The sequence below is a fragment of the Pediculus humanus genome, genomic scaffold, assembly GCF_000006295.1.
Source record: "Pediculus humanus corporis 1103172108298 genomic scaffold, whole genome shotgun sequence".
Taxonomy (NCBI): Eukaryota; Metazoa; Arthropoda; class Insecta; order Psocodea; family Pediculidae; genus Pediculus; species Pediculus humanus.
The window spans coordinates 921,390-946,001 of record NW_002987867.1 but is presented as its reverse complement, the minus strand read 5'-3'; the positions used below and the strand labels follow the sequence as shown (position 1 = coordinate 946,001).

At 28.0% G+C, this 24,612-nt stretch overlaps 6 protein-coding genes across 6 annotated transcripts; 4 read left to right on the top strand and 2 right to left on the bottom strand.

Moving 5' to 3' along the window:
• Window positions 1-623: 623 nt before the first annotated feature.
• Window positions 624-2,097, top strand: Phum_PHUM564580 (uncharacterized protein; the record flags this gene model as incomplete). The annotated part of the gene is made up of 3 exons (XM_002431965.1): window positions 624-857; window positions 1,109-1,463; window positions 1,556-2,097. The coding sequence occupies 3 exons, from the start codon at window positions 624-626 to the stop codon at window positions 2,095-2,097; spliced, it is 1,131 nt and encodes a 376-aa protein (XP_002432010.1).
• A 1,070-nt stretch (window positions 2,098-3,167) lies between these two features.
• Window positions 3,168-9,287, bottom strand: Phum_PHUM564570 (dedicator of cytokinesis protein, putative; the record flags this gene model as incomplete). The annotated part of the gene is made up of 2 exons (XM_002431964.1): window positions 3,168-5,194; window positions 5,240-9,287. The coding sequence occupies 2 exons, from the start codon at window positions 9,285-9,287 to the stop codon at window positions 3,168-3,170; spliced, it is 6,075 nt and encodes a 2,024-aa protein (XP_002432009.1).
• Window positions 9,288-10,981: 1,694 nt separating this feature from the next.
• Phum_PHUM564560 (glycine cleavage system H protein, putative) lies at window positions 10,982-12,107 on the top strand (the record flags this gene model as incomplete). Its single annotated transcript, XM_002431963.1, has 4 exons — window positions 10,982-11,114; window positions 11,403-11,546; window positions 11,632-11,763; window positions 12,010-12,107. The coding sequence occupies 4 exons, from the start codon at window positions 10,982-10,984 to the stop codon at window positions 12,105-12,107; spliced, it is 507 nt and encodes a 168-aa protein (XP_002432008.1).
• A 1,630-nt stretch (window positions 12,108-13,737) lies between these two features.
• On the top strand, window positions 13,738-14,743 carry Phum_PHUM564550 (Acetyl-coenzyme A synthetase, putative; the record flags this gene model as incomplete). Its single annotated transcript, XM_002431962.1, has 2 exons — window positions 13,738-14,048; window positions 14,737-14,743. The coding sequence occupies 2 exons, from the start codon at window positions 13,738-13,740 to the stop codon at window positions 14,741-14,743; spliced, it is 318 nt and encodes a 105-aa protein (XP_002432007.1).
• Window positions 14,744-21,385: 6,642 nt separating this feature from the next.
• Phum_PHUM564540 (malonyl CoA-acyl carrier protein transacylase, putative) lies at window positions 21,386-22,595 on the bottom strand (the record flags this gene model as incomplete). Its single annotated transcript, XM_002431961.1, has 2 exons — window positions 21,386-22,002; window positions 22,070-22,595. 2 exons carry the CDS (start codon window positions 22,593-22,595, stop codon window positions 21,386-21,388), a joined length of 1,143 nt encoding a protein of 380 aa, XP_002432006.1.
• Window positions 22,596-23,063: 468 nt separating this feature from the next.
• Phum_PHUM564530 (uncharacterized protein) lies at window positions 23,064-24,575 on the top strand (the record flags this gene model as incomplete). Its single annotated transcript, XM_002431960.1, has 4 exons — window positions 23,064-23,234; window positions 23,337-23,853; window positions 23,941-24,227; window positions 24,318-24,575. 4 exons carry the CDS (start codon window positions 23,064-23,066, stop codon window positions 24,573-24,575), a joined length of 1,233 nt encoding a protein of 410 aa, XP_002432005.1.
• Between the last annotated feature and the right edge of the window lie 37 nt (window positions 24,576-24,612).

Genomic DNA, 24,612 nt, shown 5'->3' with positions numbered 1-24,612 from the left:
GCCAACAACAAAACCATCGAAAGATCTAGAAAATAATTTTCTCTATTTGATTTATTACTTTGTTTACGTGACAAATAATCAATCGATATTTTATCCAATTCATTCATTCATTCATTCATTCCATTTAATATTGTTTACATTGTTCTAAATACGTGAAATTTGTGAGACCTTTCTTTAAGTGATGAAATCCGCCATGTTTGATCCGGAGCGCGAGTTAAAAAATAATAATAATAATCTAATAATAAATAAATAAAAAAAAATGGTGAATAATTTCCTTGATGTCGGAATCGAATAGATAATTATAAAATTTGAAATGAATGAGAATATACCTTAAGGTAAATTATTATTAACAATCAATCATTCATTCATTCATTCATTCATCATTATTTTTTTTCCATTGAATTTTCACACACACAAATTTCCGTTTAAGGTGATGAAGGTGATAACCTCATGGGAAACAAATTAATAAACGTTTAAAAAACAAACGAACGAAATTAAATTTTAAAAACATATCTTGTTGTTGTTGTATTATTTGTAGTCGGTAAAAATGTAATTAAAAAAAAAAAAATTTCCTTTTTTTTTGTATTTTATTTTTGCAGAAGTGAGAAAAAAATTCATCGACAATGAAAGTATGGCCGTTAGTTTTTTTATTCATGTTAGATGCGAGCCTTTATCAACCGGTAGAAAGTCATGGACGTTTAATAGAACCACCATCAAGAGCGACAATGTGGAGATATGGTTTTAATACCCCTCCGAATTACAACGACCATGAACTTTATTGCGGAGGGTATACAAGGCAATGGCAAAGCAATGGTGGAAAATGTGGTATATGTGGAGACGCGTGGGATTTACCAAAGGTGTGTGTCTATATTTATTTATTTATCATTAATAATTTATTCGAGTATTTCAAAAAAATCAAATCAGGTTCAAGATTATTATTATTTTCACTTTCGAATATCCAAGGTCGTTAATTAATAGTAAATAAATATTTAAAAAGAAAGTAAAATAGGGGGGGGGGAAGGGTCACGTAGTTCAAACAAAAAGGAAACAGGTTTTACGATAATTATAATAATAAATAAATTTTTTTTTTTTTTTTTTGTAAATATAGCCGAGACCACATGAAGCTGGAGGAAAATATGGAAATGGAATAATTGTGAGAAAATATAAAATGGGTTCGAAAATAAACATTCGTGTGGAATTGACGGCGAATCACAAAGGATATTTCGAATTTCGATTGTGTCCGAACAATGCTCCACACAAGGTAGGAACCCAAGAATGTTTAGATTTAAACGTTTTGAAATTAGCTAAAAAAAATAACGGAGCCACTTACGGAGATGAACCTGTCATGGTTCACGAGACCAGGTACTACCCACCGGCCGGAAGTAAAGTTTTCGAAATGAAATATGACCTTCCGGATAATTTAACGTGTTCTCAATGCATTTTACAATGGAAGTACATAGCCGGTAAGTTAAAAAATATTATTTATTACTCATTTTTTCTTCTAAAACTGTCTATCACGGGGGAGTTAAATTACCAAAAAAAAAAAAATTATTAGGAAATAATTGGGGTATGTGCACAAACGGTACGGGTCAAGTCGGTTGCGGTCCCCAAGAAGAATTTAGAGCGTGTGCAGATGTTGCGATAATCGATAGTTCCGGAGAAGCAGACGAAACTCCATACATTCCAAACGAAATCGACGATACGGAAGTCTCGACGGAAACGGATACGGGAGAAAAACCGGAAGGAGAAGATTATTCCGGATGGTGGTTTTTACTCATCGTCATCATCGTGGCGACACTTTTCCTCGTACTCGTTACATTTTTATTTGTTTACTTTTATTTTTACAAAAAGGAAAAGGTTAAAGAATGGTGGGAACAAAAACAATTGCCCGTTTTTCATAGCACGCCTAAAAAATCGCAATTTTGGAAAAATTTCAAAGAAGGAAATAATCGTTTGGCTTTTTGGAAAACAAACGATGACGACGATCCGAAAAAGGTAAATGAAAAACCTAAAAATTACGTCATACCTCAACCCGTACCACCCCCCAGAACGAAACGAAATAATAACAAATCGACCGAAGAACAACCGGAAACGTAAGAAAAAAAAAAACTTTTTTTTACTTAAATTATTATTATTTTTTACCGAATTAAAAAACATGGCGGTGATTTTTTTTTCTTTTTTTACCGCTTATTATTATTATTATTATTTTTTTTTTATTAAAATTTGGGAGAAGTCGAAAATTAAAAAAAAAAAAATGTCAAAATCCCAAAAAGGTTAAAACCGGCAACCGTGGAAACAAATTTTAATAATTTTTTTTTTTTTTTTTACAAAAATGGGCAAAAAATCAACGAAAATAATTCTATAAAAAAAATTATTATTATTATTATGACCTTACTTTTAACCTCCTCGGTTTTGACCTTTTAAACTACGCGAAAAATGAAAAAAAGAAAAATTTCGCGTTTAATAATAATAATAATAATCCATTGCTAGTCACCTAAAATACTACAACGCATAAAATCTTCTTAAAAAAAATTAATTAATTAATAATAATAATAATAATAATGTTTTCGAAAACGAAAAAAAACTGCCCCACCCCCATCTCCCCACCCCCCTCGGTATTTATATTAACCGGTCATTTGTTAATAATAATAATAATAAAATTTATTTTAAATATAACCGCTTAACAACCACTTTATTATTATTATTATTATTATTATTATTATTATTATTATTATTAAAAATTCGAAATCGTATAAAATTTTTAATTTAAAATAAATTTTTCGGGACGTGAGATCGAAAGTAAAAAAAAAAAAAAAAAAAAAAATATAAATAAAAATAATTATTTGTGATATTAAATCGATTCCATAATTTTATTTATATATATATATATATCTTATTATTATTATTATTATATCAAGTCTGATTTTTTTTTTTATTATATTATAATAAATAAATAAATAAATAAATTTCTATTAATTAAATTTTAAAAAAATAATTTATTATTATTATTATTATTAATGTGATAAAAATAATTAATAAAATACAAAATACTGAAGTTTTAAGAGGAACTACCAACTGCGTCATTTATTTATTTATTAACTTTTTTTTTTTTTTTTTTTTTGGTATAAAAATAATAATAATAATAATAATAAATTTAAGGCTTTTTTTTAAATCGTTCGACCCAGTAAGGGCGTGAGCCTGTCCGTAAATTTATGATAATTTCTTTCCAGCTCTTTTTGATAGTCTCTCTGATCGGGCCCGATTAAATTTTTATTCTTTCTCAACGCGTCCGAACATTTTTTCGAAAAATCTTTAAAACACAATCTGAGTTTCGTTTGAAGTCTGTTGGGTATTTTTCCTTCTTGCAAATCCGACAGGAAAACCAAAGCGACTTCCATGGGTCCCTGATTCACGGTCGTTCCTATGCAACCCTGCAGAACCATTTGAAGGATTTTCGGATCGGGAGGTTCTTGATGCGTTGCCGCCGCCAATTCTGTCGTTTTCTTTTGTATGTCTTCGATGGCACCTTCGATCGGAGTGACGACGCTTTGCCGCCTCTCTACGACTTGTATCCTCGTTTTTATGTAGGGAAAATGATTTGCCGTCGTGAGAACCGTTCGCCTTTTGCACTGTTCTTGAAGTTCTCCGTGCGCTCTCCCGCTCACCGTGAAAGGCGTATAATAAACGAATCTTTTTATGTTGAAATTTTTGTGAAAGTAAGTCGCTCTGTGACGTGGAACTTCGAACGTGTCGAAATACGGTTCGACGTATGTGATTTGAATGTAACCCTTGTCCGGATCTAGTGATTTCGGATCCACCATATTCGAATCTTTTATTATCACCATGTTATCCATTCCGAATCTTTCGCCGTAAAAATTTTCCAATCGGTTGAAAATTTCGGGAAGCTTCGTCAACGTGGGTTCTTTATATATGAATTCTTCGCCGTCGAGATCTCCGAATTTCGATCCGTAAAATCCGACGCGGAAATAAGTGCCGAAAACTCTTTTACCTTGTAGCTGCTCGATTTTATTGAACGCTTCTTGTAGTTTCCCATGAATGTTGGCCAATTTTTTATAATCTCTGGCTTCTTCGGCGATGGGAATTAAAATTTTGTAAACATCGTTCATCGCTTCATACATTCCAGCTGTATGAAATGAATTTGCTGCATGTTCCAAAAGACCCACCAAACCGCTTTCCGTAAAATAATTTCCTAGGCAAACACCTTCTTCGTCCGGACTGAGAACGTCATCGGAAACTGCGCTTTCCTCTAATGCATTCGGTGTGATTTTTTCAAACGAAACAGCTCCTACGGGTAAATGTTTTTGATCTTCTAGCATGTGAAGGTACTCGGCGACGAGAGCAGCGCTGTGAACCAAACACATTGCCGCCTCAGTGTGATTATTATGTTCCATGTGTTTTTGTGCCATGTTAGCTAACCACGTGAGCCTCAAGTCTGGAGAATTTTGATAACCTTTTGCTATCCTATACATCAAGTCCAATAGCATTTCCGGATCTTCTTGAAATTCTTTCATTTTCACCATGTCGGATAGAATCATGTGAAGATTAAAAACCAAATCACGGACTTGCTCTGTAAAAGTTGTGTCGCGTAACTCGTTATCTTCTTCCGCAAACACTAAAATGTTTTTTAAAGCTCTTCTGAGAGCCTCTTCACTGTAGCTTTGGCTGGTACCAACCAAAGAACTCAGAGACATCGTAACTTGCATTTTTACTCTAGCGAAATTATTTCCGATTTCAAAGTTTTGCCTCATTAGAAGATACAAAGATGCAGCAGCGTGAGCTCGAACGGGGCTCAACAGGGAGCTGCAGTGAGTCAGAAGTTGTAGGCATAGATCGGCACAATGTTCGGTTTCTTCATCAAATAATAAATTAGGAAATTTAAATACGATTGCTCTTTGTGTCCCGAATAAGTTATGAAGGGCTTCATTGCTTTGATTGCACGATAGGGCTCTTAAAATCACTCCGAACACGTAGCCCAATAATCCCTGACCTTGAAAACTATTGGATGAACAAGCAACTTGAACAATCATTTCCAGTGTATCCAGAATAATAAGAGTAGCTTCTGTGGCAAGATTCCCTTCTATAAGAGCATCTGCTTCGGCCTGAGCTCTGGGGCAAATCCCACCTTCGGACGACGGTTTGTATATTTTTTGCTCTTTTCGCCACCTAAGTCTATCTGGCTGCCCTGCAACAACACTCCCTCCTTCTCCAGTCGCCCAACCAGGGGATGGTGGATTTTTTTCTTTTCTTCTCATTATCATTTCCGATCTTGCCGAACCCTGACCTAAAATAACATCTTCTAGCTTGGCTTTAATATCTACGTCCTTTCCAAATTTTTTCTGAGCTCTGTATTTAATTTGTTTTTTTCCTAAATATTCGAAGCAATGTAGGGAAATATTAAAAGCATCCAATAGCTGCTTCAAAGAAGTTGCCGACGATTCGAGACACCAATTTCGAAGTAAATCTCTATCCAAATTTTTAAGTAGCCATAGGAAGCACCCAAGCAAGTGTTTTGTCGTTTCAGCATTCAGTCCTTTGTTTCTCTGAGTTGTTTGACTTGGAGGGGCCATTTCGTAAAAAATTGGAACTGGAGCAGATCCTGATATTAAGGCAGCAACTTTGGTTTGAATTGATTCTGGTTCATCATGAGTCAATTTTGTAGTATCTGCACTACTTTTATGAAGCAACGGTAAAGATTTTAAAATAATTCCCAATAAGGGCATGTATAAAGATGCCACACGTGCTTTGCAAGCTGGATCCGAATACCTGGAATCTCGATCGTGAGAAGTCATTAAATTTCGAACAATGTTCACTACTTTCTTGTGCAATATTGGATTTTGACACTCGAGAACTGCATTTAATTCGGTGAGAAGTAAGCCGATTAAATAATGTTGGCTCCTGAATTGTGAAGTCAACTCTGCCATTTGAATACGTTCTGAGACGGGAGCGTTAAATACCAAAGAAGTTTGTGAATTTGAAGAAACAACTGAAAGACTTGGCGAAGAGCGGCCAGATACTGCTATCGGAACGGGAAGATTAAGAGGAATCAAATGTTCGTGACTAAGAACTATCCTTAAAAAATCTAATTTGTAACCAATGAGAGCGTGAGCGTGAGCATCCGGCAACGATGCTGTTTTTGCTGTCATTTGCTTATAGTAAGTTTTTATTAATGTTAAAACTAAACCCCTATCCATAATACTAAATAAATCAAATATAAAAAAAGCGACACTAGTGTTTAAACTCTGACTAGCTTTTGGATCTTTGTTATGCTTTGAAATGATTTCAGCTGTGATTGTTTGCACCAACATTGTTATATCATCACAAAACTGTTCGGAAAATCTAAGTTGTCGAGGTTCATCCAGTCCATCCAGTCTCCATAAAGTTTCGGTCATGCTTTTAATTATGAGCTCTAAAAAGAACCATGAATTAGACATGGCGAGATCTCTGGCAGGAACGCTTGAAACTACCCACTGAAGAGCTATCATTTCGTGAAGCAAACTTCTTGGAGCACAGGAAAGTTCATTTTCATCTTTGCGACCAGTTCTCATACTGCCAGTTCGATCTAATCCTCTAGCCAATGCTGATGCAATACCATTTTCAAATTCACTTTTTAAATCTGATTCACTGGAACTCTTTTGCATTCTGCCATTTCCAACGCGAAAATCAGTAACCATCAAAGCTGGAACTGAGCATTGATACTGTATGTAAGATGCCAGCAAACTATGACGATTATGTTGATCTTTGTTTCCGACGGCATGCATTGTTATGTTTTGAACCAAATTTGCAATAGATTCCAACAAAGCTTGTCCTAAATTTAAAGTCATTCTGTCTACAACTGGAGGTCTAACTAAAAGAGTAAGTAATTTATCAAAAACAAGTGGAAGAAATCGAACTAAAGGCTCCATTTTGGCATTGTTTAATTCAGCAATACTTTTTTTCAGTTCTGTTTCAATGTTTGTTTCACCGTAAAGCGGAGGTAAAGTTCCTTCTTCTAAGGAAGCACATAATGATAAAAATCTGTCAAGGTATTTGTCCTGAGGATGTACGGATGACGTGGCTTCGATGTTGACTAGAAATACACCCCTGTGATTATCGAACCAACGTGTGCCAGGTAAAAGAACGTCTGGAGTTATGTAACAATAATTTGAAGGCGGAGGTTCCATCATGACTGGAAGACTGAGTTCTCCGCTTCGAAGACGATCCACACTGAGAAGTGGAATCCAAGTGTAACCCACTGGAGTTTCAACCGGAGGATTTTCGGGTTTTTTCTTGCATGATATATGACACAATGTGAAAAATAAATGGTGCTGAGGACCCAACTTGGAAGGAAGTTTGATTTTGATTTCATCGTAAAAACTTGGACACTTGTTATGATACGACACTGAAGTATAAGCTTCGGTGGTAAATTCAGGGCAACATGATTTCCCAAAAATGTACGGTAATGATTCATTCTCTCCAGACTTCAGTTCAACTTTTATTGTAAGATTTCTAGCAGATCCTAAATCCCTGATTCCTCTGTTAGTAAAATTTAATTCTTTTGGATAAACGTACAATAAATTACGAAATGTGTTGTGAGGCAAAAATATTTCTCTGGAGGGAAATTCTAATATTTCCTTTACAGGTCTTCCTTTTTGATCGGGATAAGGCAAAACTTTTGCAAGTTCAGGTGTTAAAACGTATTTTAAATCATCTGGACAAGGAGCGATTTGCATTTTTAACACTCCCGGTATAACTTTTAATTTTTTCATTAAGTAGCAAGGCCTTTTTAAATCCTGCAGAAGTTTGTATAGATCTTCATCTTTCAGTCGTTCACTCTCTTGCCTGAAAAAACTGGATATTGTTATTGTAAGAGGTCGCAGTGACTCTAATCCTGTTATAAAATCTTCTGGTGACCAAGATCTTCTTTTATCACAGCCTGAGTAACGATCGAGCGAACCTCTGCCAGTTAATGAGCCCATATTGGCGCGTTTTTTTATACTATCAAGACTAGAATTACTTGATTTTCTGTCTAAACTATTTGAACTTGATGAAGAATGTTCGTCTTTTTCAGAATTTTCATTATTAATGAGATTCATTAAAGAAATTGCAGTCCATGCAAATGGCATTCTGTATTTTCCTAAACGATCGCACGCTGCCAATGCATTAAACTTTACTTTTTCTTTGTTTTTGTCATCTTTCATATAAGGATCTGCACATTCCGAGATATCACCTTGTAATACTTTTTCTAATTTAATAACTAAAAAGACGTCAGGAGACGGATGAGTGACGCTAAATATGCAATCTCTGCTTCTCGTTGAAATGTCACTAAATTCAACATGACCTGAAAGCATATTTTTAATTTCTTCACTATTTAAGTCTGTGTAAAAATTTTCTGAAATTTTTTTTTTTTCTTTTGCATCATATAAAGCTAATGTTAAAAATATAGGTTCAACATCTAGTTCCAGTCTAAGTTGTAAACATTTGATAAAAATATTATGACTTAAACTATCTTGCGGAATTGGTTCTTGCAGTCTTTTTTCAATCATATCTTCTTCATCTTGCGAAGAATACAACAAAAAAAATTCTTTATGCCGATTTTCTAGTCTCGATGTAGCATTTAGTTGATCCATTAGTTCTGGAGCAACTCTGTCAAGTAATTTTAAATCTAACTTATCACTTTCACTATGTCGAAGATCAAGGGATGCCCAAGAACTTCTCCTCCCATCACTTGTTATACTACTTCCACCTTCACTGTAAGAATCCCAATTAGATTTTCCATTTATTGGAGCTTCTATATTAGAAATTTCAGAATCAATTTCAAATTCTTGTCTTGGTAATAGTTGTGCCAGTTCTTGACGTTCATTTAATGAGTCAGCTATGTTCCAAGATGTAGAATGACATCTATAATTATAGTTGATCATAACAAAATCTCTTGTCAGCCATTGCACACTATCTTTTACTTGACATGACCACTGCTCTGGCGGTTCTTCAGGAATTATAGGTTGTTCTGTTCTAATAGAGCGAGGCACTACTTTAACTTCAATGTCATTTGCTGGGAATTTAAAAATGGCTCCTAAAGGATCTTTATCTATTATATCCTTATTTTGTAATATGAACTCCTCATAATCGAGTGGTTCCACAACATCATTTATTGAGAGTGATGTTATGCAACCCAATAAACTTGAAGTACAACTTCTTGAATTATCTCTTGATAAACTAGCATGCTTCCTAACATCGGCAGCATTATGCTTAGATAATTTTTGAGTAAAGGCTCTTTGAACAGATGACATTTTCCCTAATTAGTACGATTAATTTTTTTATCCTAAAAATAGAAAACCAAAATAAGTACAATTGCTTTAAACTCAATAATTTATTTTATAATTTGAACTAAAATTAAAATAAAGTTATAATTAGTCACAGCTAATAATATTTGTTAAGTATATTTGAAAATTTTTATTTTTAAACTATTCACTACAATTATTGAATATAAATCCATTTCAAAGCTTGCACTTTTATTATACAAATAAACAATTCTTTATATAAATTTAAATTTTATTAAAAAAACAAGACTATTCAAAATAAATTTTCAAAAATTAATTTTAAAAACTTTAAAGTTTGACATTTAAAGCACATTAGAAAAGAGTATATTATTGATTTTAAATGTTCTGATATTTTATTTACGTTAACCAAACAAATAAAAATACTTAATTAATAAATTTTAAAAGTAAATATTAAAAATATATAGTTCTTACAAATAATGTTCAAAATCATTATTATATTAAATATAATAATCCAAAATTTCCTGTGTAAGTATTTGTTATCTCTCCATGTTAAGCCCCACCTTGCATCAGAATTCTAAAATCGAGACATCGACTCCATCGAAAATCTCGTTTCCGGTTTAATGAATAATTACAAAAAAGTTTAACCATTAGCGCCATTATATTATTTTAACAAACTTATCCTTTAATTCGTTTTTATTTTTTTTTATTCTTCATTACAAAATAAATAAAATTGTACTAGTAAGTAAAAGTTTTACAATCAATAAAAAATTAAAAGGCAAGTTCTAATCAATTATCATTCAACCATCAAATTTATTGCAATCATTCACGTAAACAAAATATAAATATCGAACGTTTAAAAAAAAATTAATTTTCATTTAATAAAATTTGAAATTGATGCTTAGAAATGTAATAATTAAATATCTAGATAATACATTTATTAATTATTTTAATAAAAATATAGTTTTAATTAATTTTTGGTAACTTGCATATGATTGTAATGTGAAAATTTTGAATTTTTTACACCTAAATTGGTTTTTTTGTTTTTTTTTTTTTTGTATTGAAATTATCTTTAATCATTGGTCAATGTCAAAAAAAATGATTTTTTCTATTATATTATATTAATCTTGAACTGTGGTAAAAAAAAAAAAAAAAAAGACCCCCTCGAGACTCCATTTTCTTTATCAATAACTAAGATTTTTTTCGAGGTTACTAGAATTTATTTATCAGCAAAATATAGGCTTAAACAAAACGAGTTCAAAAAATTTATTTTTTATTTTATTTTTTTTCTTAATTTTCCCCCATGTATTTTAAAATAATATATATATATATAATTAAATAAAAATATTTACTTATTTTTAAAAAAAAGGAAAGAATTTGGTTAATTTTTTAATAATTAAAAATGGCGTGAAGAATTTGCAATGAAATTAAAAATTCATTATCTTTTATTCGAGACAATTGTTTTCCTTTTAAAAAAATAATAATTAAAAGTCAGTGTAGTCGTAATTATTTATTATATCGTGTATTATAATTAATTTTTGCAAATTTATTTGTTAAATAAATAAAATAATAATAATAATAATAATAATAATAAACATAAATAAAAGTCATAACCCGTGCGCATTGACCCAAAGAAAAAAAATAATTTTTTACGACCACATGTGAGGAAAATCGTTAGTCTCGAAGTAAATCGACTAGCGAGTAAAATGGCTGTTACTGGTCGTTTAATAACAAATTTTTCTAAATCCATCGTTTTTAATTTAAAAAAAAATTCATTTAAATTTTCAAATGATGGTTTAAATTCGCGACATTTTTCTTCAACTCTTAATAGATATTCAGGTGATTGATTGATTGTTTGTTTTTAATTTGATTTTGATTTATTTATTGTTTTTCTGTTTGTGTTTTTTTTTTTTTTTTTTAATTAATTATATTCGCGAGTGATTATATTCGTGATGAATTTTTTTTTGTGGTTATAAAATATTTACTTTATAATCCAAATTATTTTTTTTTTAAATAATTCCTTTTCTTTTATTTATGAAATATTTTTAAAACTCTATGGTATAACCAAATTAAGTAATGAATTTTTTTTTTTTTTCCAATAACTAAATTTCATTATCACTCTTTTAGCCAAAAAATTTTCTGAAAAACATGAATGGGTGGTAGTTTCTGGTAATGTAGGTACTGTTGGAATATCAAATTATGCTCAAGAAGCTTTAGGAGATGTAGTTTATGCTCAATTACCTGATGTCGGTTCAACTATAAACCAACATGGTAAGTACCTTGAAAAATTTTTTTTTTTTTAATCAATTATTCATTAAATAACATCATATCTGACATTTAATTTTATTATTATCAGATGAATGTGGTGCTTTAGAATCTGTCAAAGCAGCTAGTGAAGTTTATACTCCAGTTTCAGGCAAAGTTATTGAAAAAAATACTGAAGTCGAAGAGAGTCCTGGTTTGGTTAATCAGTCTTGCTATGACAAAGGTAAATATTTGCCATTATTTAATTTTTTTTAGTTCACTGCCCTGCAGCTCTGTAGTTACATAATATATTTGTCAAGTTATTTGTTTTATATGATAGTACAAGTTACTATCATTAATTTTTATACAATATCACCTGAGAAAAATAAAAATTTTTATACTCATCAAAAATGCATTGTAGATTTATTATTTTAATGACAAAATACTTTGTAACTCTTTTTACCAATGAAAATTTAAAATTTTTTTTTAGGATGGCTGTTTAAAATAGAACTTTCAAATGAATCAGAATTACAGAATTTAATGTCAGAAGAAAATTATGAAGAATATTTAAAAAAATGTGATCATTAATCTTACATTGTCGACTTAGAGTTATAATTAATATTGAGTTTGTTAGTATATATGTATATTAATACATATTTGGTACAAATAAATATATTTAATAGTTTGTATATATACAAATATATATATGTGAAAATGTTCAAAAAATTTTTAACTTTTTATAAAAAAAAAAAAATAATATAAATAATAATTGATTTTTATCGAAAAAATGTTGTTGTAAATTATTTTATTTAATTGTTTGCAAAATAAATTTAATTTTTTAAAAAAAAAACCTCAGAGTTTTATTTATAAATAATTATATGTAATTATCTAATTTTGTTTTTAATTAAAATAGAATATTACAAAGGTAAAAATGTTATGAATACTTAAATGTGAGTTATGACATTAAAAATGTACCACTCGCTTAACTGAATATTTATCAAATTTTTTTTTTGCGAGTAAAAAATTTGTTAATGGTCGAATACTTAAAAATTAATTTTTATATTATTTTAAGTTATTTTAAATAATAATGACAGTTATTATTTAAAATTAGAATAAAATAAATCTTAAGGATTTTTATTCTTCATTCTAAACTTTAAATTTGTAAATAAATTCAATAAGTTATGTAAACAACAATAAAAAACATATTGTTTTTAAAAAAACTACCTGCAGCATCGCATATGTGTAAATAAATATTTAATAATTTATATGTTTAATGACAAAGTTTTAATTAATTACGTGTATGGCCTTGATATTTTTCATTCAAAGGACATTGTTTTCTGTATATATATTTTTTTTTGTTACATGACAATTTATAAAACTATAAAAAATTGTTAATGACTTGTTTTGGCATTGTAAGGAATTATATAACAGAGGCTGAAAAAAGCATAAAAACTAAGGTAAGGCTTTGATTTAATTTTAAAATAAAATAAACCACAGCAATTATTAAAACGTAAATTACTAAAAAGAAAATAAATGTTTAAATAATTTAAAGTTTTTATTTATAATAAAACAATTGATGTTGTGGTTTAGAGCTTTGAAACTGTTAACCTTAATTCAAGTTACTATATTTAATTATTTACTTTTATGGGAGTAAATTAAATTGCAAAAGAAAGAAAAATTCATTTAAGTAATTATAATTGTCTAAGAGTCTTTTTTTTTTTTTAATTATTACAAATATAAACGTGTGACTATATATATGAAAGACAGCCATTGATAAGTTCTTATAATACAATAAAAAAACTTTTTCAAAGTTGGGTATTTGTTAAATATTTTCATGAATACGAAACATGAGGGAATTTAATTACAAATTAAATATTTTTAAAGTCAATTATTATTTATTTTATATAAAAAAATTGTGTTATTCAGGGCATAATTTATTGAAGAAAAGTAAAAAAAAAAAAAAAAAAAAAGACAGCGGAAATCATTTTTGGCGCTACAATCGCAAAAAAAAAAAAAAAATGGTGGGGACTGAATTTTCTTCTGCTTTAAAACAGCTTTCACTTAGTGAGGCAGTGAGTAATAAGCGGGCGGTGAGTAAGTGTCAAAAGGAATTTAATAATTCGTACAATTATAAACGAACGTATACGGAAAAAAAACGAAAAGAAAAATAATCTTGCCCAAAAGTCAAGTCAGGAAGACGGAAATAGACGTTATTATAATGGGAAAAGATAATGAATTATTTCATCCGAAACCGGGAATCGTTAAAAGATCATACGTTCAATCAATGGACGAATATAAACGTCTTCATAAAAAATCGATAGAAAATCCTACAGAATTTTGGGGAGAAATTGCAAAACAATTTCATTGGGAAACTCCAATCGACTTAACAAAATTTTTTAATTATAATTTCGATGTATCTAAATCTCCGATAAATATTAAATGGATGACGGGTGCAACGACAAATATTTCATTTAATTTATTGGATAAAAACGTTAAATGCGGTTTGGGCGACAAAATTGCTTACTATTGGTAAGTCAGCAAAATTTTAATTTTTTATTCGTTTTTTTTTTTTTTTGCACAACATTGCTCAATTCGAATGTAACAAAAAATTATCAAAAAAAACGTGTTTTTAATTTAAACTAACTAAAAAAAAATAATTTGACGGGAAAAAAAATTTCGGCTTGATTAAATTTTTTTTTTTTTCTTTGGCATAAGTTATAAATAATGTAATCGGTAAATAAAAAAAAAAAAAAAAATTTTAATTAAATTCAATTTCCTTCTTCCACGTTTACCTCATTTATTAAACAATTGCAATTTGTAGCTATTCAGCAAATCTTTCATTTTTTTTTCTTTTTTTTTTTTTTAATTCGATTTTACAACCGTTTAATTTAGAATATTTTTAAATTTTTTTTTTTTTTAAACAATATCGTTTTATTATATTTAAAAAAAAATTTTTTTTTACGACTTTGACACATAAATAACTTAAACAAATAAACAATTAATTAATCATTGATAAAATTAATTTTATTATTAACGTTATTATTAAAACTTTTATCTTTAAATTTTAAGAAAAAAAAAAATTAAATAAATATTTATTTATAATATATTCTCTCAAAAATAAATCGAAATATTATTTTTTCGTTAAAAAAAAAAAAAAAAACATTTAAAAAGATATTTTCTTTCATTTTTTTTCTTTTTTTTTTTTTTTTATTAAGAGGTGTTAATTTTTAAAACAAATTTTTAATTGAAACATTTTAAATTTATCCTTGAAAATATCGTTAAACAAAAATGTTTGTATTTTACTTTATTTTTTTTTTTTTACTTTATTTAAAAAGTTTTTTCGTTTTTTTTTTTTTTTGTGTAAAGCAATGATTTGCAATAATTTCGTATTCAAAAAAATGCTGTCAAAAAAAAAAAAAAAATTTTTTTTTTTTTTTTCGAAGTTGGCATTACGGAATCAATAAGAACGTTTTGATTTCGTTCGAGATTTCATTGTTAACCGCCAAACTAGTTTGTGTGTGTGTGTGTGTATTGACGTCAATGGAAATTTAGAAAGAAAAAACGATTTTTTCCATTTTCCGGAAGTCGTCGTAATAATAAAACATTTAGTAATAGTTTTAATTTTAAAATTATATAAATCATTTAAATTTTAACGGTTTTTCTATATAATTCGTATATATTTATTATTAATTCACAAACCAAATCAAAATTCAGGTGCATGAGCGCTCATACATAATTATTATTATTATTATTATTATTATTATTATTATTATTATTATTATTATTATTATTATTAAAATATCGAGTAATAGTATTCATTATCGAATCATCGCAATGAGGTAAATAAATGCGTTTTTTTTTGTTTTGTGCTTTTTATTTTCCCAAGAAAGTTAAATAATGAATAATAATAACTAACAAAATGGCGGGCATTTTTATAAAATCCCCATATGAATTTTTCATCAATGCTAGTAAAATAGTTTTTTTTTTGTTGTTGTTGTTGAAACCATTCGATATTAATAACGGGGAGGGGGGAGGGGAAAAAACAATTTTAAACGTTTACTATCACGTCAAAACTAGAATCAATGATAATAATGAGATTATTATTATTATTAAAAAAAAAAAAACGTACTACGTAAATGTAAATCAATTTAAAATTTTTTATTTTTTTATTTTTATGATGGAAAATCACGCAATTTATTTTTTATTTTTAAATTTTAACCGTCACCACCAAACCCATTTTTAAAAAAAATTTGTTTTGTTTTGTAAAAAAAAAAATAATGGAGTGTAATTTTCCACGCATTATTTAAAAACGGTTTTTTTCTTCTGCTTTTTAATTTTAAAAAATATTGGTCATCGTTTATATAAATTAATTAAAATTTTATTATTTAATTTTCCGAATTAAATAATTTTTTTTGACAATTTTCATTTTAATTTATTTAATTGTTATTTTTTAAATAGTCATTTTGCAGAAGAAAATTTTTTTTTTAATTTTAAATTGAATTAAAATTAAAATCTTTCTCTCTCTCTCTCTCTCGAAAAAAAAAAAAAAAAAAAAGCAATAAAATCATTTTTTCTTTATGAAAACTCTCAAGAATTTTTTAATAACGCTCTAAAAAAAAAAAAAAAAAGAAAATATTTCGTGGAAAAATACAAGGAAAATTTTATTCTACTACAAAAATTTTCCTACCATATAATAATAAAATAATAATTTTTTTTTTTTTCGTTTTTCAATTACCATTTTTTTCAGGGAAGGAAATGATCCGGAAGATTACAGTCGACTCACTTATAAAAAACTTTTGGAAGAAGTTTGTAGATTTGCAAATGTTCTTAAATCTAAAGGTGTGAGAAAAGGTGACAGAGTTGGTATTTACATGCCAATGATTTTGGAACTTCCTATTGCCATGCTTGCTTGCACACGAATAGGAGCCATTCATTCCATAGTGGTAAGAAATTTTAACGGTTTTTACAATGAGATTATAATAATTAGATTAATAGAGAAATTTATAACGAAACATTTACTGATATCATTATTGAAAGTATTACGTCATATATATTATGATATCATTATTATCATTTTATTATTTAGCCGTAATCGAGGTTTTAACAAAGAAAACAAAAAAAAATACAATAAAATTTAATCTTTTTTTTTTTTTTTATATAATTATAAACTGTGCCAATATCAAAGTGTCCTTTAAAGAAAAATTCAAGGTACAACTTTTAATCACCTGTATGTTCCCCTTCGGTGTAAAATGACCTTAGCTTTTACAAGGCTATACCTTTCAAAATTTACTTTTTTTGACACATTCGTTAACCCCCTCAAACTAAATTAATAACATGAATTTATTATTTCGATTATTATTGTGACACAATTGAAAATGTTTTGCCCTGAAATGAAATTTATACGGGGTGGGGGGGTATATGAAATTTTCAGTTTGCAGGATTTTCATCTGATTCCTTGGCTGAAAGAATGAATGATTGTCAGTGTAAAGTACTTATAACGGCGGATTGCGTTTGGCGAGGTGAAAAACTAATCGGTCTAAAAAAAATATGCGATGATACGATGGAAAAATGTAAACAAATGGGTCACGAAATTAAAACTTGTATCGTTGTCAATCACTTGCCACGCTTAGCCATGAGTCAAAAGAAAAATGGCGTATCAAAAGAAAATGGAATCGTGAATGGATCGTCCACAAAATCGAATGCCGATGAGAAAAGTAAATCGGTTGGTAAAAATTTTTCTTTTACGTGTCAAAAATGTAATCATCGCATGTATCTAATGAAATGATACTTTTTAGTATTCCTGGGTCGAGGGAAGAGATTTTTGGTGGCACGAAGAAATGGAAGATGCTGAACCATCGTGTTACCCCGAATGGATGGACGCAGAAGATCCACTATTCATGTTGTACACAAGGTTAGTAAAAATTTGAATAAAATTATAAATATCCGGAATGAATATGTAATCAATTTTGTTTTTATATTTTAGCGGTTCTACAGGAAAACCAAAAGGTGTTTTACACACAACAGGAGGTTACCTTTTATATGCTTCAACTACTTTTAAATATGTATTCGATTATCATCAGGGTGACGTTTATTGGTGTACTGCCGATTGCGGATGGATAACAGGTCACACATATGTTGTTTATGGTCCCTTAGCAAACGGTGCTACATCAGTAATCGTAAGTTGAAAATTTGAAAAGCTTCATTAATTAAATTTTTCTTTTTTATAAATTATTAATAATTTTATTTTAGTTTGAAGGGACTCCATTCTATCCAAGCAATGATAGGTATTGGGCCGTGGTTGACAAATATAAGGTCAATCAATTTTACACAGCACCAACTGCTATTCGTGCTTTAATGAAATTCGGAGAAGATCCTGTTAAAAAGTAAGTTTGTAAGGAAATTTTTAGTGTTTCCTCATTTTTCTCGCATAAAAACTATTTCCGGTTTATCGTAAAAATATAAAATATTGTATCGTGCAGGCACAGTTTGGATTCGCTTCGCGTTTTGGGATCCGTAGGTGAACCAATAAATCCAGAAGCTTGGTTATGGTATTATAGAAATATCGGTCACGAAAATTGTTCGATTGTTGATACATTTTGGCAGACTGAAACAGGAGGTCACGTTCTTACTCCTTTACCCGGTTGCACACCAATGAAACCAGGAGCAGCAGTAAGTACTACCAATTGTAAAAAAAATTTTTTTTTTTTTTTGTCCCGATGCATTGGATTTTTTTTTTTTTTATTGAAAAATTTTTAAAAATTGTTTAAAAATTTTTTTTTTTTTTTTAATGAAAAAGCATATTACTATGAATTATTCATGTACTAAATGTTAATTTTTCATTATTTATTCCATTTCATGGGAAAAGCTCAATGGTGACCTTTTGACACACACACACACACACGCAGTAATAACTCGCGTTTAGTGTAGTTTTTTCAAAAAAAATTTTTTTTTTTTCATGTGCTAACATTAAAATCGTTATTATGAAAGTGTCCTTTTGCTCTTCTCAGGCTTTTCCATTTTTTGGTGTTGAACCAGTTCTTTTAGACGAAACGGGTAAAGAAATTAACGGTCCGGGTGAGGGTTATCTGGTGTTTAAAAAACCATGGCCTGGAATGATGAGAACATTATTTGGAAATCACGAACGATTTCAAACGACATATTTCAGCAAATTTCCGGGTTATTATTGCACAGGAGATGGTAAGTTTCCTTTTTTTTTTTTTTAATTAACATGGGTTAAAAAAATGAATTATATGCAAAATACGTTTGGGTATAATAAATTAATTTAGGAGCCAGAAGAGATTCCGATGGGTATTTATGGGTTACGGGACGAGTGGACGATATGTTAAATGTATCGGGTCATTTAATGAGTACGGCCGAAGTTGAATCGGTATTAGTGGAACACGAAGATGTTGCGGAAGCTGCTGTGGTATCTCAACCACATCCGGTTAAAGGAGAATGTTTGTATTGTTTTGTTACACCCAATGCTGGAGTGGAATTTAAGAAAAAACTTGTCGACGAACTTAAATCTAAAGGTAAATTTGTTTTCTTAAAATAAATTAAAAAATCGTTTAAAATTTAAAAAAAAATTTTCACGAAAATATATTTATGGCAGTTCGCGAAAAAATCGGACCTTTTGCAACTCCCGAAGTTATACAATTTGCTCCCGGATTACCAAAAACGCGCTCTGGAAAAATAATGAGAAGAGTTTTAAGGAAAATTGCAGTCAACGACAGAGATGTCGGAGACATATCAACCATGGCAGATTCATCTATAGTCGAATTATTATTTAAAAATAGACCGCAAACGACAAAGTAAACGATAATAATAATAATAATAATAATTAAAAAAATATATATATATTAACACATGTAGGAAATTATTGATGTTAACCGTTATTAAAAAAAAAAAAAAAAAGAAAACTATTTATGTCAGTTTTTAGGTATAAAATAGTTTATCCAATGATTGAGTGTCTTTTTACATAATTCCATAGTTTTTGGCATTTAATAAAAACAAATAAGCACAAATTATAGCTAGGTACCTTGCTTAATTTAATCGTTGTTAAATCATAATGATGATAATAATTTATCATTCCATTAGAATTAGATCAAATTTAAAAAAAAAAAAAAAAAGTAAAAAGCACATTAATTTAAAAAATTATTATTATTATTATTATTATTAGGCAGGTGATATATTATTAGTATTTATTTAAAAAAAAAAAACAAAATATATATAAATGTTAAAACTCGCCTTTAATTAATGCATATCTGCCTAAAACGCCAAAAAAAAAATAAAAATAAATAAATAAATAAATAAATTCGGATTGTATTTATGCTTATATATATATATTGAAAGTTATTATTAAACTTGCAGTATTTTAGTGTCATAAGATTTTTTTATTTTAAATGATTTTAAATTCAAAATTTTTTTATCGATCGAACATGACAATTTAAACAAAAACTATTATTATTATTTATTTTCATTCTTCCCCCTCCCTTCGCCCCCCAAAAAAAAGAAAAAAAACAACGAGACATAAAATTTTATTTATTTATATATAAGATATAATTTTTTTTTTTTATTATTGAAAAACTATTATTATTATTATTATTATTATTTATAACGATTGACAAAAGTTTTAGTTTCATTCATTTAAAAAAAAAAAAAAAATTATTGTACTTAATTTAATTTTTAATTCCTTAATTAATTATTTTTATCAGTTGCCAATTTGTTTGACAGGCACTTATTCAATCGTATTATGAATACCTCCATTTTGATTTTTACGTGGATGACGTCATTTTAACGAATCTATTATTATTATTATTATTATTATTATTGGGTCTTAAATATTGTTGTAAATTTTATTTGTTTCGATTAAACAAACAAACAGGGTTGTTTTTTTTTTTTTTTCTGTTTTAAATCGTTTGTAGTTTATGACAATCAAACATTTATTAATCGAGGATATTTTTAAAAAAAAAAAAAAAAATTTATTTAAGTAGACATTTTATACGTTTAAAGGGCATATAATGGATATTCGGCGACATTATCAAATAAATTTTAAATTTTATTCTTTTTTTTTAAACTGATCGAACGAACATTCTCGATAATAAAATAATAATAATAATAATTTAGTTATCAATGGAGGTATTACAAAAACTGTGATTGTTAAATAATTTAAATAAAAGTTTTTGTTTAAAAATTAGTATTTATTTCTTTGGTGCAGGTCATCATCACATCATGTTAAATTTTTAATTGTAAGTTTAAAAATAAATTTTTATTATTAATTATTAATTATTATTTCATAAATAAAAATATATTTTACATAATTATTATATAGATGTTATTATTATTACTGTTCGAAATTATAATTTTTTTTTTTTTAATTTCGCCGAGAAAAAAATTTATATTTTTCGATAAAATTTATTTATTATTATTATTATTATTATTGTCGTTGTTAAAAAATTAATTAAAATTAATTTAAGAAAGAAAAACCAAAAAAAAAAAAAAAATTGTTGTTTATTATTATTATTTTAGGTTTTATTAAGTATTGTTTATAAAATATAATAATTATGTATTATTATTATTATTGTTATTGAAAAAAATGTAAAAAAAAAAAATTAATTATGCTAACACTTGACCAAATGATGTTTTTTAGCATCGATTTCACTCATACATATCATCTCATCATCAGGATGTTTTAATTGTTACCATGAAAAAAAAATAATTATTTTAAATTATATATAAATATATATGTATATTATTCATATTATGATACATTTTATTTGTAATTTTTTTTTTTTTTTTTGTAAATTAAATGAAATTGTAGTTATGACTTTATCGATAACACATTAACAAATGAATGTGAAATGTTTTTATAATTGAACGGAAGAACAAAATTCTGAAGCTTTGGCATTTATTTTTTTTAAAACTGTAAATAATGAGTTTCCAGGTCCACATTCATATGAGTAGGGAAAATTTGATTTGCCATCAGGTAATTCAAATATGTTATGCATTGCTTGTTCCCATTTGATAGGATGATTTATTTGTAATGATATTTTATTTTTAATATCCATCGGATTTAATAATGGTTTTCCAGTTACGTTTGAATAAATTTTAACTAACGGATAATTAGGATTTAAATTTTTAATCGATTTTTTAACTACATTCGAAGCTTCTGTCATTAAATCTGTATGGAAAGCTCCTGCAACTGGTAATCTTGATAGTTTTCTTAGTTTATATTTTCTTCCATTTTCAAAGAGATATTTTAAAGCTTCGTCATGTCCTGCAATGACTTTACAACCGGGAAAAAGAAATATTGCTGTCGAACATACAGGATCTGAAATCCCTTTGGCTCTACAATGATCTTTAGCATCTGACATTGCTTTGGATAAATCAGAACCTGGACCATATAAAACAGTGACCATGCCTCCAGGTGTCATTTGACAACATTCTTCCATAGCTTCAGCTCTTAATTTTACAAGAATTATAGCTGTGAGAAACAGAAAATTTTTATTTATTAAAATTACAAAGAAAGAAATAAATCAAGAGAATCGTACCTTTTTCAAAAGTAATGGAACCTGCGAAAACAAGGGATGCAAGTTCTCCTAAACTAAAACCACAAGTTCCTGTACAGTTTTCAATTGCCCAAGGTTTTTGATCCTTAAGCATTTCAAGAGCTGCTAAAGAAGAAACTAAAATTGCAGGTTGACAATATTTTGTTTGATTTAATTTTTCTTCAGGTCCCATATTACAAAGTTTTAATAGATTATAACCTAATATTTCACTAGCAGCATTAAACATTTGAACAGCAAGAGGCATGTCTTGAAATTTTCTGGCCATACCCACAAATTGTGAGCCTTGCCCTGGAAACATTATTACAGAGGATTCTGTCGGTTTCGATTTTTTAATTGATTCATTTTGAAACACTGTACCATTTGAATAAGCACTTGTAGCCCATAATTTTTCAGTTTCAGAAAAGGGTTTGAGTGGAGAAGATTCATTTAATAATTTTTTTACATTTACTTTAGGCAAATTATTTTTCACATCTTCTGAATAATGATTTATTTTACTATTATTAATCATAAAACTTTTCAGTAAATTTTTTTTTCTTTTTACGTTACATGAAATACTGGAAAATGACGATTTAAACATTATAAAACTCATCATTTAAAAAAAAAAAATCTTTAATTTAATCACTGATATTTATAAATTATTTTAAAAATTAATTTATTAAAAAAAAAATCATTTAAATAACTGAATTAAAGTTCAAATATTAGGCACTTAAGTTTTCACAATTTAAAAAATAAATAAAAATGATTAATTTGTATTATCTTTCAAATTTATTTGAATTAACAGCAAGAAAAAAACTGTCATTAACTTTTAATAAATAACTTAATAATTTTTCTAAATAAAAAATTTTTTTATTTTCACATTTAAAAAATAAAAAAAAAAAAAAAAAAACTTTAAATTATTTGTAAACATAAAATAAATATCATAGACAATAACAAAAACATTTTCCTGACACGTTATACATGGAGAAATACTTACGATATGGAATCGGATAATAAAACTTGTAGTTTAATAGACAGTAAAGTACCTGTTAATGATGATGATGATTTTTATTTTGAAACTGAAAATTTGGCATTAAAAGGAAATAAAGACTACCTAAAATTACTAAGAACCTTATGTGTTCTCGAAAGCCAAAGGTTTCAAGCTCTGAAGGTATAAAGTTTAACAAAAATTTTGTTTTTTTTTGTAATTTGTTTTTGTAATTTTGAAAGTAAAAATGTCAAAGTTTTTTTTTTTTTTTTTCAAATTTTATAGGACATTGATAAATTATTAGAAATTCAAGACGAAGCTTTAGCAAATCCTATTCAATTTGTAAACAAACTTCAAAATGGTGATGATTTGAGTATTCCTGGTCCACAAGTAATACCTGAAATCCCAGAAATTGATTGGAGTAAATACAAAGTATCACTTCCACCGGAAGCGTTTAGACCTCAAACTAGACAAAAAGAAAGGCCTGTGTCAGAAGTGAAAGAAAAACCAGATGTAATTAAGGTTAGAGGAAGAGTTTATGATGAATCAAAACCGATAACGTTTAATCAATTATGGACTTTAGAAGAACAATTAAGGTTGGAAGAATTATTGGTAAAATTTCCTCCTGAAAAAAATGAAACTAGAAGATATATGAAAATAGCTGAAGCATTAGGTAATAGGACTGTTACTCAAGTAACCAGTAGGTGTCAAAAGTATTTTCTTAAATTACAAAAAGCTGGTTTGCCTGTACCTGGTAGAATACCAAAATTAAAATATGATTACCTAAAGAGTCCCAAGGTATGTTTTTTCTTTTTTTTATTTTTTAAAAAAAATAAGTAATTTTTAATCATTTTAAGGGATAAATAAAAAATTTTTTTTTAGTATGCAGGGCATCAACATTCTAGAAACAATTCTTTTCTTTATCCTAGATCGACTTTTTTCCCTCAATTAAACCCTCCTGTGTCCATGCCTGATGGTGACGATTTACCAGGAACTTCCGTAACAAGTGTGAACAAAATAAAAAAGGAAAAGGAAGAAGATTTGGAATGTATTGCCTCATATCCTGAAAACATTAGAAACTCTGATGAATTTAAAAAATTAACTTTACTTAAAAGAATAAAAAGAGATAAAGAAAAAAACACAAACCCAAAACAGTTTAAGCATGTAGGATATAAGGTATTTAAAAAAAAACAGCCATATTTATTTTAATGGTGTATTAAACATAATATCATAAATTTTTAAAATCCTTTACATACTTTTTTTTAGTGTAACGGTTGCGAAGAAGAACCTTTAATTGGAACAAGATGGCACTGTTCCGATTGTGATTCAGAAGAATCCATAGATTTTTGTTCAGAATGTTTAATATCACAATTAGAAAGTGACAAACCACATTCCCTTAATCATTATTTCACTGCCATTCATAACGTTCATCAAAATAGTGGAGTCTGGGATAAAGATTACTCTTATCAAAATTATTTTAACGGTAATTATAATTATTTAGATCCAAATTTTATGCCACAGTAAATAATCAGGTATTCCCGATAGCACTTTACCTTTCATT